Here is an 18,810-nt window from a genome sequence, read left to right on the forward strand (position 1 = left end):
AGGCTCCTTGCACTTACTACCCAAGTTACATGCAAAATTATGTGGTGGAAAGATAAATTCAATAAACCCAAATATCAATACTATCACATCAGAGCCATGTTGCCCACCTAACATGTGTTCTGACTTCAAGAGTGACTCATATGGCTACTTACTGAACGCAGGGTGTGATAGGTGTTTGTAATTGTGAAAAACGACAGTGAAGAGAAAGCTTTAAATCCTCTTTCTTACAAAGGAACTGGTTTGGTGCATCAAACCACCAAAACCTCATTTGAAGCAGGAACACACGTGTCAGCATTTATTCCCTTTCACACATTCAGTCTTTTATTTTCAGTTTCTGCCTTTTGTAAAGGAAGAAGGAACAGAAACCAGACTGACTACTACAACCACCCACAGAATATAGACATCCGCTTATATAATGCGCATGAGTGAGCACACACACACACACACACAAACTCTCTCTCCTCTTCCTGACCTTGAGGTTCTGTCCATCAAAGGGCAGCGAGCCGCTGACCAGTGTGTAGAGGATCACCCCCAGGCTCCAAACGTCCACCTCGGGCCCGTCGTACTTCTTTCCCTGGAAGAGCTCCGGGGCGGCGTAGGGCGGAGAGCCGCAGAACGTGTCGAGCTTGTTCCCCAGAGTAAACTCGTTACTGAAGCCAAAGTCGGCTATCTTGATGTTCATGTCTGCATCCAGCAGCAGGTTCTCCGCCTGCATGATATAGATATGAAAGAAAAATAGACATTATTATGATGATAACGAAGACAGAGAGAGCAGTGGGATTCAGAAGGAATGTGTGATGTTTTAATGTAATATTTAATAGGGCTGCAACAACGAATCGATGAAATCGATTAAAATCGATTATTAAAAGCGTTGGCAACGAATTTCATTATCGATTCGTTGTGTCGCGCGACTATTATCTTTGAGTATTAAAAGAAAGTTGCGCGCGCCGCGCAGAGCTGAGAAAAAAAAAGTTGAGCGCTCGCGCAGCAGAACATCGGAGAGACCCGTACTACTGTTCTGAAACATGCGGAGGAAGAGAAGCCAATGCGATCTAAATATTTCACACTGAAATGGGGGGTGCGGGTCCTAGCGGGCAACGGGGGGGGTGCGGTTTTCTTTGCAGCGCCAGTAGTTTTACGTTCTAATCGCCGCGCTCGACTTCAAGGTGTAACCTTTATTATTGTTCGGTCTGAAACAGCGCGCCCAGTGACGGGTGGTGCAGCAATATTGATGTCCGGGTGGAAATCAGGAGAAAGGTCGGTCCGGGATATTTTCGGGAGGGGCTTTGAAATTCGGGAGGGTTGACATGTCTGATTGTAAGATATGCAAAAGCGACATGGCCTGGCACGGGAACACCACGGCAATGATTCATGATTTTGTGCCTAATATATTTAATTTGGTGGCTGTAAAGTATACATCATGCGATGTGTGTATGTTTTTTGTGTTAGTCCATTTTATTTGCTCACTTAGGGATGTTCAAGGAGCAATCTGTTAGTGCAAAACATATTTAGAAAGTGCACAGTCAGTTCTATTTTTCAATAAAGGGTTGGAAATTAATGTTTTTACATTTTTTATTTTTTTATCCGATTCATCGATTAATCGAACAAATAATCGACAGATGAATCGATTATTAAAATAATCGTTAGTTGCAGCTCTAATATTTAATTTGTAATAAATATTTTTGCCTCCACAGTAAGGTCGGAGCTACATAAGGTTGGCAAAAATATAGGTCACCCTGTCATGCATCGTTACTGTCATAAAGATGTACTGTGAAATGCAGATTAATTTGAAGATAATATATTCCAGACAATTGCCTTTCTCTTTGGGGGGGAAAAAAACCCTCAGTGATGCAGGGGTTTCTTGGAGGAATGGCGTGGGGCCCACCAGTAGCACACAGTGGCCACAATTTATTCTTCTGAGGGCATGTTTCTATCCCTAATACTAAAAGGGAGTCAGCGAGCAAGGAGGGTGGGGTTGCCTAGCAACAGGTGTGCTCTCCTTTTCACTTGCTCTGAATACTCTGCCGCTTCTGCGAGTTTGAGTGTGTGTGCGTGTGCGCGTTTGTAGACATTGAATACAATACTGACTAATCATTTCTAAGCTCTGACCTGATCAAATAAATTAAAATCATCTATAGCTTCTATCTATATAACACTTCCAGTTACAAGGCATCAGTACAGTACACGGCCGTATCAACTATCCAGAAGATTGCAGCCATGCTTGGTTCTTCTTTTAAGTCTCATTGAGCAGCAGGCCCATCCAACGTTGTAGTATCCGACCAGCTAAAATTAAGCTATTGCTGGATTTTAACACACAACCCCTCAGATCAAGAGCGATTAGGATAATGTGTTACGTTGAGATAAATTAAAGCTGAAAGTCTGCACTAAAAGCACATCTTGATTTTTTCACTTCAACTCTATTGTTGTGGTGTAGAGCCAAAATAATGAAAAATGTGTCAATGTCCAAATATTTATGGACCTGAGTGTAGGTCATGGGGTCAATCCTATACACTAATGTGGAAAAACAGAGCGAGACAGAGCCTGCTCGTCTGGGCTTTAACAAGGTAACATAATTCAATAATGCGAGTGCGCTCTCACCTTGAGGTCTCTGTGTACTATACACTTCTGATGGCAATACTGCACCGCTGACACAATCTGCAGAGTGAGAAGAGGAGATGGATTTGGAGAAACAATGGAAAAATGAACAGGTTAAAAAGTAACAAGACAGATCCGTCCATTAAGAGTTTATCAGAAAGACAAGGATGGAAAATAGTTAATTCCCATGACTGTTTATATTTAAGAATATAAATATAAATATATATTTATATTACATCATGAAAAAATAAAAACATGATATATATTATATATATTATATGATATTGCCCAATTTTGTAATAAAACTCAACATATGAACTATGCCTTAAAGCAACAGCGCACATACAAACCTGTCTGAATTTGGCGCGGGCTTCTTTCTCCTTCATCCTGCCATGGGCCACTAAGTAATCAAAGACTTCTCCTGGGAGAAGAGGCAGAAGAGGGGGGCCGATTTAGTGCTTGAACCTGATCCTTATAGCCAGGGTATTGGGTCAAGGTGACAATGGTAAAAAAGTATTTTTACTTCAAAACAAATAAAGCCATTCAAATTCAATAGAAAACAATTTACAATGGCAGTTTTTTACAATGCAAGGGGGGAAGGAGATGGTCAACAATCAATAACAAAATTTAATAATAATAATATTCACTCTTCAGGGAAAATTACCAGCAGGACTCCCGAGGACCCAGGAGAGGTAGATTATTTCATTTGGGAACCATTTGTTTCGAAAATACAGAGGGGAAGAGCGATTTCACAGTGACACGGACTTACCTCCACTGGCGTACTCCATTACCAGGTACAAAGTCTTCTCTGTCTCGATCACCTCAAAGAGCTTGACTGCAGGTGGAGAGAGTAAGAAAAAGACAGCGGATTGGAAGGGAACGGGGTGGGGGAAAGTAAAGGGAAGGGAGATATGGAGATAAGTAAAAGGCCAGGAGAGTAAGAGCGAAAGTAAAATCATAGAGAGAAGACAGAAAAGGATTATTAGTCCGGTCAATATCTGGCCATGAAAACACAGAGTCAGGTGCTCAGGGAGTGAAGTTTCGCCGTGACTCACCTATGTTGGGGTGATTCAACATCTTCATGATCCTCACCTCCCGGAAGAGCTAGATCAAAGCAAACAAGATTTAAATGTAGGTTAGGATTGGTCCAAACCCCAGAATCAATATTTTTAATCGGGGAAACATTACACTGGAAAAAAAACAAACTGAATCACTTCCTGTCTGTGAGCCTGTGGTTCAGTTTGCCTTAAGGACAATGAAAACAAACGCATTAACAGTTAAGATCCATGGTCTGGCATAACTGGAGATTTTAGGGATTAACAAACCCAGATCCCCTCAGCTTGCTTGTAAACTCTGACATGATAAGCCAAAGCACTGAGTATTAATTTAACCTAACCTAATTAACTCCAGATCAACGCCACCTAACCTCTTTCAGTGGGCAAGGCGTGAAGAGGCGCTTTTGACTCATTACTCATTTATTGCCTCCGACTCAACAGATAAGGTCACTACGCTGAAAGGCAAATAACAGCTCAATGCGTCATATTTACTCCGCTACGAATGGTTGTTCCATTCAAAACACATCCTCTGTCCCCAAGTTATGGAGAATTATTCATTTCCCAAGTCCTTTCTTGGTAATAAATATATTAATATTTATTTACAATATAGTTATTAGGGAATACACTTGACATTTGAGGTCGAAACAATGTCCTTTAATTCAAGCAATGAGTTTCTTAATGTTGTTATTTCTGGGTAAAAAGAAAGAAACGGTTCTCCTTTTATAGTTCTTTCAAAGATTCAGTTTCAAGATGCACCGTTTAGGCGGGTACAAACCAAAAAAAAACATCCCCCTAGTTGAAAAAAATTCTACTAGAATCGAAATGGGATTATTTTTAGGAATTATCTGCAATCTGTCTTTCCATTCGATGGGAGTGTCTGAAAATCAACGTTCATGACTTAATGGATGTGTGACTACATTTTTTTTCCTTCTTATGGTCTGTCGGTCTATTCCTCATTTCTGAGGATGTATACGTTATTGGCGTGCATGCATACGTGCGTGCGTGTGTGTGCCGAGTGTACGGGCATATATGGTTAGAGAGTTTGCGTGTAAGTGGACAGACCCCACCCGGCCACCATCAAAAGAAGTAATTGCAGCTTATTTCCTGTAATTAAAACTCTGAGAACTAGACCACTTCAGAGAGAACGAAAGAGATATAGAGAAAAGAGAGAGAATGACGATATACTGACGAGGGAAGGAGAAAAGATCAAAAGAGAAAAGATACGTGGGGCTGCAATAGTGACTAGGAAATGACTTGAGGTTTGTATTTTGTGCACGTGTGCGAGAGGGAGAGAGAGAGAGACCCACCTTCTGCAAACTCGAGGAGTTGAGCTGTGTCTTATCAATGATCTTCACAGCCACCTAGAAGCACAACAACATTTGTTTATTACACTTTTTATTCATTAATCACGGGCAGTGGCTATGACGCATCTCCCTCACACGGAGCTACACAGCACACATGCGCACCGCTATCTTTTCGACGCGTTGCATGCACAAAATGATACAATTGCACAGAATTAAGTGCTAACCACACAATCACAGCGGGCAACAGTTGCATAATAAGGCAATATACGGGCCCATGGAGCTAAAGCGTGGTTGATACGCATGCCATAAAGAGGTCTGTAGATCATAATCCGACAGTGAGCACTAACAAAGAGCGAGATATAAGGAGGGGGGGGGAACAATAGAGAACAGACAGATGGGAGGGATTAAAATAGGGAGATGTGGAAAGAAGGTGGAGAAAATAGGTGGTTTACTTTTTTCTTCTACATCTGTCTTTTACTGTCAACCACCTCCTTTCTTTGACTCCTATTTCTGGTTGTGCTTGTCTGCCTGAGTCTTTGCTCCCTTCAGACACTCCCTTGTTTTCTTTGTGTGTGTGTGTGTGTGTGTGTGTGTGTGTGTGTGTGTGTGTGTGTGTGTGTGTGTGTGTGTGTAAGAGAGAGAGAAAACAAGTCACATGGAGTGTTATCAGGGTGTCAGGCACAGAGCTGTCACGCATTGACAGGGCCCGCCCACCCCTCTCCGGCTTGCTCGCACACAGAACAAGAGCGTACTTGACCGGGCCTCAGACGAACCCCAGCGTGGGCCCATTGCACACACACAACGTTTCCCTTAAAGGGACAAGCCGCTGCTTTACGTCACACCTGGAAATCACAATGAGCCGGAGACGTTTGGGCTTCTCTATTCATGCAGACAATAATCTCCAGCAGCAGATGTTCCGTCTCCAAAGCCATGCAAGTCCAGAATCAGGACCTGCTGTCTGTCACAGCGTGAGCCCGCCAGTATCCTCAGTAACCAGGGAGGAAGATTAACATTTAGTCTAAATGGTTACAGGCGGGTTCCTCTTATTTTTTTAACCATCTTGGCTCATTGAGAATAGATGAATAAATAGCTAAAGGTATGTGGTTACCATTTGTCATGTACCCTTGGCAACCACTTCCTCATTTCCTCACCTGCTATTAAATGGTTATTTCTGTCAAGCCTTTCAGCCCAGTAATATTTACTTACTTACTTACTTTTCAGGGGAAAGGATAACGGTCAAGTTTTTTCTCTCTAATATCTCAGAATTACATTTTGTTATTGAACAAATCAGTTTCTAGTCTTTTAGAAAAAGGGTCAATAGTAACGCATTCCTCCAGAATGTGACTAAAGTGGCTTCAAATAACTTTCAGTTCAGTGCCAGGACAACTGTGCAATTAGAGCGAAAGGGTAGATCTCTCCAGTGATTGTGTGTGTGTGTGTGTGCGAGAGAGAGTGAGGCCTACCTCTTTTCCGGTGAGGACGTGTCGTGCCAGTTTGACCTTGGCGAAGTTGCCTTTGCCGATGGTTTTTAGCAACCGATAGTTACCGATGTGCGGCTGGTCATCTGATGTGGTCGTGGGGACGGAGTTCCGACATCGCGGCATGCTGGAGCGAACAGATGATTTGGTCTCCTGAGAAGAAGGAAGTCAAGTATATGTATAAGCGGACATGGTGACTTGTAGGCGGAAAGCAAAAGTTTTTTTTTTTTATTAAGATATCAGCTGAACACAAACCGTATACACCCTTAGAAGCTGTAAATGTCCTGTGATTTAAAGGCTTCATCAATACAGTCTCTGATTTCATGTTTCATTACATGGCAGCAGCACATAGACATTTATCTTAGGATAGAGTTTCATTCAATAACATTATGATGCATGGCTTCTTGAAGAGACAACACCTTTAAAAGTAACAGACATTATCTCGTAAAAATGTTGGGTTTAATATCAAATGTTACAACTCATCTTTAAAGCCTACGGTCTAAAGTCGGGTTCCTGCTCTTATTCATACTCCTTATCGGAGGCTCTTATTTCATAACCATTTAATATTACTTTAAAAATAACTTATTCAGAAGAGGATTAGAACTATATATATATATATATATATAACTTTCTATATTAAATATAACCAAATGCTGTTTCTAGAGCAGCAGCTTTAAAAGTTATAAACTCAATGTCTCACTGGAAACAATACATGCATCTATTCTAGAAATAATTAAGGAGAAAGACACAAGTCCGTATCAGTCTAATCCAGTCTAACCCACCCCTGCTGGGGGGAGGAGGAGGGGCTTGCAAGTTGGGGACTGCAGACTGATCATAAATTACATTCAACGTTAAAAAGCATCTTTAAGGACCTGTAACTGTGTGCAATGCTATATGAACACTATAGAACTCGATCATTTATAACTAAAGCCACTTTATTGCACCATTGAATTGAATTAGTCTTGTAATGGACAGCTTCAGATCAGGGTTTACATGCATGTGGAGACACAAACGGCTAAAGACTTGTGGGTTGGGCTTGGTTGAAGAACGGGAAGTTAAATCACCTTTATTCCTCTTTATGGAGAAATTAATCCTGTACACATTGATAAGGCTGTTCTATTAAACAGGTCTCCTGCCTTATATACAGAAATCTGTAATTAAATATCGGCGAAAACATTAAAGTTGCATGAAAAGCTGCAATCGTTCTTATAAAACGTGTGCATCCACTTGTGCCGTTGGATTGGATTTGTTGTACCGTAATTTCCAGGTAACAATCAAATTTGTTGCTTAATCTCTAAATATTTGGGTATGAGCCAGGACACAACCACTTATGTAGTTTGCCAACACTGGTTCTCTTTGTCAGGTCAAGTGAAGGTGCTGGGACACTGAGCTGTGACTTGATTTTCACACAGCTACTGTTGGACTATGGGTAATATTTGACACTGCGGCCTGGCGTGGCTCAATATTCATCACTATATTCGTATCGAAGTACAAACGGATCGAGGCATAAAATAATATTTCACCTTTGTCCGTAAGTGTGTCCTTTTGCCTTGAGCCAGCCAAGTTAATTGGATAATCTCTTTACATGATAGGAAGGAGTAAAATTGCTTGCAGTTCATCTCACAGCTGAGCGGACAGCAGGTCTTTCGAGTCATACGCACACTCCCCAAAAAAACCCTCTCTGTGCTAGCAGGTTTTGCATGTCCACCAACTGCAATTGGGTTTCTACTCGAGGAAAGGGTCACAGCAACCGTGTGTGTGTGTGTGTGTGTGTGTGTGTCTGAGCAGACAGGTGATGGGGATCAGGGTCAGAGGAGAGGACGGCTGGCTCCAGGGTGACGAGACACACAACACTGGTGCGGGAAGATCTGACACCAATGAGAGGGCCAGTCAGGGGAAATTCACATCGTCTGTGCGGAGTGATCTGTTCGCACAAATCATCTTTCTTTTGTCGTTGTGTTATTCACCCAATTATCGCTCCCCAGGCGGAACTACTTAGAGGACCGCATTATGATCAACATCCTCCTGCCTCCGTCAATGCAGGACGAAAGGAGACTGTGATTACTTTATTGGGTTTGTGCGTTTCTTGCTCCAGATGGTATGATATAACGGCTGTGTCCTAACCACTACACCCCCCCCCACGCACACACACACGCGCGCACACACACACACACACACACACACACACACACACACACACACACACACACACACACACACACACACACACACACACACACACACACGCTGACAGCGCAGACCTGAACCAAGTTTAATAGGCCAGATTAAGCTTCAACAAAAGCGGGGGAACTGGGATTAAAACAAATGACAGTTACATTAAACCCAGAGGACAGGGGAAGGTCATTATGAGCATGAGGGGGAGGCCAATCATTTTTATTTTTGGATCACGTGGGAGAGAGGAAACCGACAACATCTCAGATGTGGACACTTCAAGACAAAGACCCAATCTGAGCCAAATTCTAGATCGGGCCTCCTGATTCTTTTTAATCTTCCGCAATTACCACCTTTCATGTTGTGTTGGTGCATTGCTGGGATATAAATTACAGGCTGTGTTTCACTAAAACAGGAAAAACTCAAGAGTGAATGTTTTTCCTTTGCACTGTGCAGCCGTGCTGTTTTTTTAAATCATTTCATATAGGACAGACTTTGGTCTTTGTCTGATCGAAGGTGCTAGTAGCTTATGAACTGGGGTGACAAATGTGTCAAGTGAACTTAATACACAATTTGAACAAATCATTTTCCTTCATTGGAATTACATACACTTAACAATTAACGAGACAGTCATTTCCCCTCCCCCCCCCCCCGATTTCTTTCAGCTTTTTTCTTGGCAAGTACAGAATTGAAACTGAAAGGAAAGATTGTGTAGTTGAAAATAGTAGCTATGCGTTACGGTTTTCAAAAAACTATAAGATATTGTCTCACCAAAAAGGTTTCCACTGCTGGATGAGTTATTTGGAGACATCTGTTGTGACAAATCACTTCCTACTATGCATGTAAACACGCCTGATTTCCCGTATAACCTGATTTCTCAGAGCGAACTGGTGTAGGTGACCTACAGGTTACAGCTGTCAGTGACAACATGAAAAAGACTGAAGAATCTAAAGCCCTCTGGGGCTCTGGTATGTGCTGATATTTGGAAGATGATGCAATATATCAGAGTCGTCCTTTTGAAGAAACAACCACCATCCAAAGGACTTCTCTAGCTACTCAACGCAAATAACTTCCTACTGGGACTTTGCACAGCAGGGCAATACTAAATTATATATAATACTACTAAACGTTAACAGATCATGACTACAAAGCACATTTTAAAAGACACAATCCTATCACACAAATCATCTAAATCTACCCGTAACTAAACTAAAATCAAATACCACAGAGGTCTGTTTCTTCCATTTTAAAGTTAAATGCTATGTCTGTGGCCTGTTGAGGTTATATTTTTGAAAAACTTTGGGCTCCATTTTTTGTTCCCTTTCAAACAGTGGTGAAAATAAAAAACATAAATATAAAAAATGAAAACTGTCAAGCATTCCTAAGCTGTCGATTAACAACAGGAAAGTTCAAATGAGCCCTGCCCTTACCAGCTGCAACTAGAAGTGATTTTTATATATTTTAATATAAACCAATGACATGGAGGTGAGAAGACAAACTCCTTCATACACGTATCCGACCAGTCCGAAGGCTTAGGCATTAGTGTGCTGGGACCATAGAAGTAAAGCAAGCAGAGAGAGTTCTTTCCTTCTTCCACAGTCTTCCCACTCTTTGGTCCTCCTTCTCTCCTATCCTCTTTCATGTCAGACTATTTCGGTCTTCTGATTCTTCCTTCATTTTTGGGCAGCTGCAAGCGAGGCACAACCTCCCCCCAAACTTACACACTGCATATCCAGCTCTTCCTCTCGGATATAATTATAGATGTGCGGGAGGACAATAAGTGACATCATGGTTTTATTCTCAAGTTACCCTCTGATGATGCGTGTGAAGACCGACTTGAGGCTGCACGGTGTAGCAAATAATTTACTAACTTTAGCTTCCAGTTCAGTTAAATCCAGAGGCGAAGGCACACTCACAGACGTCGTGAGTGACATCGGCGGCAGATGAAGGGAACTCTTGTGGAAGGAGTGGAGGGTGTTTATTGGAAACACAAAGCCCAAAGATCCACATTTGATTCTAATTTTACGGTTTAGAAAAGTGACGGTTTACATTAGTTTAACTAAATTATATATTACATGGCAGATTTGCTTCTTCCACAACCCTCATTTTGCATTGCGTGTGGAGACGACATTAGTAAAATGTTTATATCCCGCCTAAAAATTCAGACCCCCTCCCAACACACACACACAGTGAAAATTCACTGTTGTTTACAGCAGAGCGCCATTTGCTGCCACATTGCAAACACAAGCATGTGCATATGACAACACACACACACACACAAAGCTGTAATGTTAATCCAAGCCAGTACTGCTTGTGTTTTGACCCAAGGTTCATCATGGTGTTTACTCATCAGAGTTCGGGGAGGAAGTCACTCTAAAACCAGAGAGTATTCGACACCGAGCGGGTCAGAAAGCGACCCCAATGGGGAGTCACCCCAGAGACAACCTGAATGCCTGATTGGCAAACGTTGGCAAACACGTGGTCAACAGGAGGCAGGCAAAGTGTGGGTAATAAAACCAGAGGGGAGCTTAAAAACAGACAATTTGGAAAATTGCACAACAAACCAGGCTAAGCTGAAACAACAAACCGCTGCAGACAGCAAAACGCTGGGTTCCGCTTTGCCGACTACAATCCAACAGACTTCTATACTCCCTGCCCAGTAGACCGCCTCACCTTCCATGATCATATCCTGCAGTGACAATTGGAAATCCCCAGCATGCACCCGTTGTCATTTTCCCGGCCGTTTCTAATTACGCAGCGAAATCCAACCAGCGCTGACGCCAGCTGTGTGCAGGTGACTCTGATTCCTTTGAGCATGCAAGGGAAGGAATTGTGATTCATGCCAGATTATGTGTAGATGTTTTATGGGACTTGAGTTTGGGTTTTGGGAGCGGTTGCACTGCTGTAAAACCCTTCTGTAGGAGATTGATGAATGTGAACAGCGAAATATTATAAACATGACACTGACATGGCACGGCTGGGTACGACTTGGTGTCAAAGAACCTAAAATATTTAGCTATTGCTTATTTTAAATGGGGAAAAGAGACTAAGAACCTGCATTGTGTAATATTTTTGCATGTGCTTCTAGGTCATAAAATGTAATTACATAGAACCAAATTATCCATCATTTAAATATGGTGACTTAGCCGCCAAACAGGAAGCTATTAGAAGCTCCTAGGCAGATTTCTTTTTAGTAATTAAATGTAATCACCTGGATTTTAAAAAAGAATTAACTAGAAATCAACTTGTCCATTCCTGTCCAAGGACCACCTCATTTTGCCATGTTAGACTCAGGGGAAGACGGCGTGCATTGCGCACCTCGAACTGCTGCTGAAAACTTGAGACTTGATTACATTTAACACTAAGCAAAGCCATCGCTCTGTTATGACCTTCAGTTTAACCTAGCACACACTAACAGGCTCCAAATTGTTAGGGCATCTAAACCCAGACCTCCCAGTCCAGACTGGCAACGTTTGAGAGAAAAGGTAGAAATAATGGTGTAAAAAAAAAAAAAATCTTCTTCCACTCTTACTTTGTGCCCTATAAACTCCTGGCAGCAGTGCTGCAGTTATTTAGAGTAGCTCTAAAATTTGGTTTAAAATTTAATGCTAAATAATTTATTATTTATATTTATGTATAGGGAATGAAACGCCGCGGCAGGAACACAAACAGCCTTTTGTAGGAGAAATGCCAGTGTGACAATATTTGTCCTTCCAGTTAAAAAAAAAAAGGTTAGGATGATCTATTTAAACATTCTTTTGTATTTAATTATGGAAATCAATTCGATAATCAAATGTTTAATATATTATTATTTATTTCCATTTCCAAACAAATTCTATACGTGGAACAAGCCGAAAACAAACAGTCTTACAGGATACATAACACACAAAAGCTGCTGCGTTACACTGATATTTGTAGGTGGGAGGACACACACACACGCACACGTGCAGTGTTGCCATGGAGATTTGTCGCTTGCTGAATCCTGCCCTCGGTGTCAGTGTTTGTTTCCATCATTTTCTTTCTCCGATATTTTCTAGTTCCCTGTTTCCTCCCCTCCATTCTCTCCTTCTTGTATCCTGCAATTCATTTTTGTTTCTACTTAAACGGCTTCCAGTAAAAAAACACAAAATAAAAAAGGCATATCTGACTAAATAGTCGCTCTCACTTTGAATAGAAACAATTGGATCTACTAACTGGAACAACGAGCTGATTGCAGGGGAAACCCACCTGGGATTAGCATAAGGAGGAATCATGTGAAACAAGGTAATGAGGTATTTCAAAAAGGTAAACGCTGCCAAATGCCACCTGATGGAACTCGTTAAAACATGACCAGAGTGCAGAGTCAACCAGAGTTTAACATAAATATGGACGGAAAGATAATAAATGCTGTACTTTTTACGACACACACACATATATACAAATATTGTGGAAATGTTAAGGAATGGAGTCTGGATTTTTGTTCTTCTGTCAAACATTTCCGTGGACTATTTAACATTTGTCTTTTTAAAATTGTGAGAAATGTATTGGGACTGATGGTTTCCAAAAAGGAAGAGGCTCATTGAGAGCCATTTTAATCATTTATAGCTTTGAAGAGCAGCAAAAAAACTGACTCATATCAGCACAGATATATGGTAACAAAGCCTAACATTATTTCATCAAGACTGTGCTATGACACAAAAGCACACGAAGATCATGTAACCTCTGCAGAAGGATTTTCTCAGCTAAAGAGACGTTAACATTTCCTGTTAAACCTGTGGCATTAGAACCTCTTTATCCCCAGCTATTGCACCACAGCTTTCGACCAGCAGTACCTGCAGACCTTAAACTAAACATCTCGTCAGTTGGAGTGCAGATGTGTGCGTTTAGCTCTACAAGTCTCAGTGCAGCGCGAAGCCTTGTTAAAGCCTGGCATCATAGCGATCAGCACAATGTTTTGCTTCCCTGCTCCTTTGTTGCTCCTTGTGAAACCCTTGCTGGGCCAAATCTGGTATAGAGTACAGCTAATACATGCATACAAGCTATGGAAACCCTTCACACACACACACACACACACAACTTGGTGTGTATTGGTGAGAGGCCCCTTACTTTAGCAAGGCGGTGTCACACTGGGTCTCAGTTGGCTGTGAATGTAGTGATGTGTATGTGTTCTCTTGAACTGGATACCTACTAGGTATGTGTATATTTGCGTATGTGTGTGTGTGCGCGCGTGCGAGTCAAATCAATTCCGAGCTGTTTGCTCGGTTTCTGTCACATTTGGGATACGCCGCACGGCACTTCCTTGCGTGACCTTGTTGTGCTGCTATGCAACCGAGCGTGAGCCAGGGAACGAGTCACAAAGGGGCTGATCCGAAGCGCTGATAAATACATGAACTGTAAACGGGCGGCCATATGGAGACACTTCTGACACGGACCGCCTTAGCCCTTGGAAACATGTTCTGTTACTCCACCTTGGATTACACTTGCATTGAGTGAACAATGATGGCCTAAACAAAAAACATTAAAGCAAAACTCGCAAATCAACTTGGACCAACTTATAATTGCTAAAAAAAAATAAAAAAAAGCAGTTTTAGCTGAAGTTGTATTTTTATTCTATTTTCTTTCTATGCAATAAAAAGGAAACAAATGTGTCAAATCTTTAAGTCAAAGCAATCCTCGCAATTAGTAATTAAACCTTTACAAGAAATCAGAACACACAGTTGATCACAGTATTCCTGCCAGACTGTCGTCAGATGACTAAACAGAAAGAGTCTGAATCGCATTGGAGCAGAAATCCACACGCCTTCAACTGAATGACGTCAAAGCCTTCACAGTGCAGGTTTACAGTTAGCTGCCACACCTACCGCTCAACTAGAAAGGCCGGTTTTACCCTGCTCCCCGAGAAAATCCACCACACACTGAGAAAACTGAACTTCACTGCATTGTTGGATAAACACCTAGGTAACACCTGCGTGTCCTAGATTTAAGTGTCTTTTGGAAGTCTGGGTATAAAGGACATAAAGGCTCACAAAAATCGTTAAAACAACACGTAATTCCGATCCAATTAACAACTCACTGCATGGGTCCATACGTGCAGACGGGAAAAAAATGAAAGGCAGCGTGTGTGTGTGTGTGTAGCAGGTTCTCTGTTGCTAGGGCCCTGGCTAGCTTTGTCTTTCTGTTCATCTGCCTAGTGACCGGTCTGGTAAGGAGAGGCATAATTTATGGTTTTCTGGGCGTAACAGCAACGTGTAAGTCTGCGTCTGTGTGCGCGCTTGGTATAGATTGCTTAAATGACGATTCATTCAATGAGGAGCAGGAATAACGACAGGCAAAACAGATCTTCGCCAGCATACCTTTGTCAATTCTCTCACATTCAGCCGCTCTCATCTATATTAAATTTCCAGCCCAACATCTTTCACACTCCCAAGGTGTCAGGTTAGATACATCAAACTGTGCTCAGCTAGACTCATATTGTCAAATACTATGTTTGCTTTGTCTTTGGTTGCCATGGTGCTTGACTGTTTTCAACCTGCAACAGTCACTGTTTCAGTCAAAACGTAGGTTACAAAGGTCAAACTGGAATAGACCTGGAATAGACTATATTTCAACAATACAATTTAGACTTTGGGAAGAATTACATGGATATCAAAACTAAAATCTCTCACCAGTCCAAAATTTTGGCAAATAATCTCTAATCTCAGTACTTTTCATTCAACCTTTGTGCTGTCACATATATTGAAGTATCAATACATAACACTATTTTACACATTAGCGATAAACGGGTGCTGGATGTGCTTTTTTCCCTCCGCGAGTCACCACACACGGCAATATCTAGGTTTAATTTATGTGCCCTTATTCAGAGACAATACTGCTCTTTTTCAATTTCAACTTTAAAAAAGGGCACCCTATGGAGTTTCTGACCACTAATTATGGATATATGTTTTTACAAGTGGATGTGGACAGGAGACATATATCTATTTTTAAAAAGGAAGAAGAATCAGACACACAGAAATGTAGAATATACACATGCTGTGGTGAGTTGCTGAATGTAACAACTTAAAGTTCATTTATGTGTTAAAAAGGAAAATGTTAAGGCTTTTGCACTGAACTCTGCCAGATGCTTTTATGACATGATCAGATTATTCTCATTAATCCCATGGTCTTCCCATCCAAAAGGAGTCCCACTGAGCCCATTCTCACTTGTCCTGCTTGATAAAGTAACGTACAAAACAGGAGGTGTACACTTTTAGGAAAGATCACATGGCAGCAAACATTAATTTGGTCTAGAAAAAAAAAGACCCTCAGCCATCCTGGAATGGTAATTTAATTAGGGTGAACAAAAGCTTCCTGGACATTTTCTAATTTCTTCCAGGATCCTTTATATGGTCCGTCTTGAGACCTGCACCTTTTTTTAAAATAACAATCAATCCAAAATGGACTTTTGTTAGTTCATCGTTTCCTATACGGGCCTCTGACAACGAGGGATAATATCCGTAAATCGACAAATGAATGGTTCAAACACATCACACTTCCGTATTGGGGAGGATCCAGCTAGCTCGGCTAGTGTGCAGCTACCCAAAGAAGTAACAATACAGGAGGCAGTCCAGTATTACTGGCTGCATTTGTCTGTCTTTTCACAAGACGTGGCTCAATGAATAGAGAGGTTACATTGTAAAACAGGAAAACAGACAATCAAGTGATAATGTCTGGGGAAGTGGACAAAGAGCACAAAGCTTGAGCAGACGTGTCAACACAAGTTACGTAAGACCAATTTACTGAACTTTTGGTCAGTTATATGAGACTAAATGCATTCTACCTGTTCTGATTTGAATAATCTTACTTTAAAAACTATTCTCTTATTGGATACAAATCCACGGTATTCAAAGTTGACCTGGTGTCACAATGATAATGAGTGTTTCATCCAAATAAGTTCCTCAAACTAACAGCCGGAACTTAACCTTGTGTGGCAACACGTCAGATCAAGGCCACGCAACATGTCTGACATTTCACACCCTCAGAAAGATGTCAAAAGTCACTTTGCTCCAGTCGATGGGCCTATATCATAAGAGACCCAGCGGCTGTTTATGACGACAGGCTGGTCGCCGTAGCAGGTCAGTAACTTTTACAACGCAAGCGGCCAACAGACCTTCCTAAACATTAACAGCTTAGGTCGCCGGTCAGGTGTAAAAAGTGCTTGCCAACTTTCCATCCAAGTCAAGTAAATCGCCAGTCGGCTCATTTTTATGTTAAATATTAAAATGAAACAAGGTTTCATTCCGGTCAAGCAGTCTTTTTGCATATGGGTGAGGATGTTTTGAGAAAATTTGCTTTACCTAGCGTCACATTGACTTATTGGATGAAAATATACTGACGTCAACCCGGTAAGAGTGACGTCAACCCGTCTTCATGTCTGGTGCCATTCTGTCCAGTATCTTGAGACCCGACACCAAAGGCTTTCTATACATGGCCTTTAGAACAGACTGGATTTGTGTGGGAGGATCCATCTGTGACCCTTAGCCTACAAAACCAGTTAGGGACTTGCCATATAAACCCCCAAAACTTTGTTTCAAACACCCTTAAATCCTCACTAGCTGCTGTAAGAGGAGCAGGGGGGCATTGACAACAACAACAACAGCAGCAGCAGCAGCACAGCCGCAGAACAATGCAGGAGGCTGTATTGGTATAAACGCCTCACTGAAAGCTATACAAACAAGAAGGCTTATCAGGAAGTTCAGTAAAAAGTAGTCACAGCAGCAGAATATCTCCCTCCCATGTACTCAACAAGGAAGTTTTTAAGCTTAATACTCGTTTGTACAAGCCGGTGTTATATTTGAATGATTGAAACACACCAAACTTCATCCATGACATCAGCCTGAAAAATTCCCCCGGGTATGAAGAGGATCAGTGTTTATTTGAGGGCCAATATACAGTCCAAGACTTCTATAACCACTGACCTCTGGTCCAGGTAAGGGTGGAGTCATGTAAGAATATGTAGGCGCTGTTTGCCCACACCTATAAACCTACCTACCAGGTTGGCTGTCAATATGCCTTCCTGCACACCGCAGCAGAGATCTATCGAGCGGGACAAGCCTCGGTGAGATCATGACACCGACAACTTCTGTCAGCAATTTATTAGCGCAAGAAGCAAAGCTGCACTGAGTCTTTGAACCTTAGAGTCCATGTCGGCTGGTACGAGCGGGCCTACACTGGGGTAGGCTGTGCAGCTGGGTTGGGCCTTGAATGGCTCAGGTAGATAACTGTTTGACAAAGGGTGCAGTTCTTGCAACAGAAAAAAGTACAATTCAACAACGCGTCCCATATTTATGATGTCATGTTCCCTGAAAAGCAGAGGTACGTTTTTATTAACAAATATTTAACAAATGCTCAAATCAAGTGTTGTGTTTGTGCATTTGCTCTATTTGTGTTGCTAAACTCACCAAGGCCACGTACCAACTGCTAAAACAATGCATCACATCTAATCCTCACCGCAGCTACATCACTATACCTACAGACACTCAAGCAACACAAATATAGAAATGGTTTAGCTTCACACACACGCCACTCTGTCGACATGTACACTCACAAATATTTCCATCCCACACGCACAAGACATTTTTCATCACAGGATGCTTGTCGACAGCTGTCCAAGTAAAACAGGGCATTGTCTGCATCGGACATCCTAAAAGGCTTCCATGTCAACAAGATGCTGTCTTTAAAGCAAGGGCTTTATTCTAGCCTTCCAATAATGATTTACAGAGCACATCCAAGTGGTGCGTTTGTCCTTATAACTTTTGAACACACTACTGGTGTGTTTGTGTGTCTGTTTCTGGGTGTTTTGTTAACAATACTTCTCAATTTCATTTCCACCTGTGCCGGGGGTGCTCTGGGCCCCTTTAATGTCTTAGTACATCAATGAATGATCTGTCTTGTTTCTTAAAAGATAGCATTAGCATCAATGCATATGAAATAAGGTTCTCCTTTATCACACAGTCACGAAGGCTTCTCCCTCTCAACAAATACAACTTTTTCTTCATTGAACACAAATGACCGTGGACCCTCTAGAAAAGAGGATTTTGATTGACAGTTATCAAGAGATTCTCATCGTTTCCTAGGGCAAGGGTTGCATAAAAAACACTTAGGTCACACATGTGCAATGGAGAAGTAGCAGGCCTATTTTCGTCTGTATTGCTTCAGGTCAAAGTCCCGAAAAGTCAAGGAGGAGGACAT

General features: G+C 41.7%; 1 protein-coding gene across 10 annotated transcripts in view; it reads right to left on the reverse strand.

Annotated features, from left to right (window-relative positions):
• Positions 1-18,810, reverse strand: part of mark2b (MAP/microtubule affinity-regulating kinase 2b) — a 38,369-nt gene that overhangs the window by 17,932 nt on the left and 1,627 nt on the right. For all 10 annotated transcript variants that reach the window (XM_062561356.1, XM_037478957.2, XM_037478956.2 and 7 more), the window contains 7 exons: positions 6,418-6,585; positions 4,958-5,011; positions 3,651-3,699; positions 3,365-3,430; positions 2,946-3,016; positions 2,599-2,655; positions 473-709 (listed from right to left, as the gene is read on the reverse strand). In XM_062561356.1, coding sequence (XP_062417340.1) covers positions 473-709; positions 2,599-2,655; positions 2,946-3,016; positions 3,365-3,430; positions 3,651-3,699; positions 4,958-5,011; positions 6,418-6,585 — 702 coding nt within the window. The remainder of the gene's footprint in view (positions 1-472; positions 710-2,598; positions 2,656-2,945; positions 3,017-3,364; positions 3,431-3,650; positions 3,700-4,957; positions 5,012-6,417; positions 6,586-18,810) is intronic.

The sequence above is a fragment of the Pungitius pungitius genome, chromosome 1 (assembly GCF_949316345.1).
Source record: "Pungitius pungitius chromosome 1, fPunPun2.1, whole genome shotgun sequence".
Lineage (NCBI taxonomy): Eukaryota > Metazoa > Chordata > Actinopteri > Perciformes > Gasterosteidae > Pungitius > Pungitius pungitius.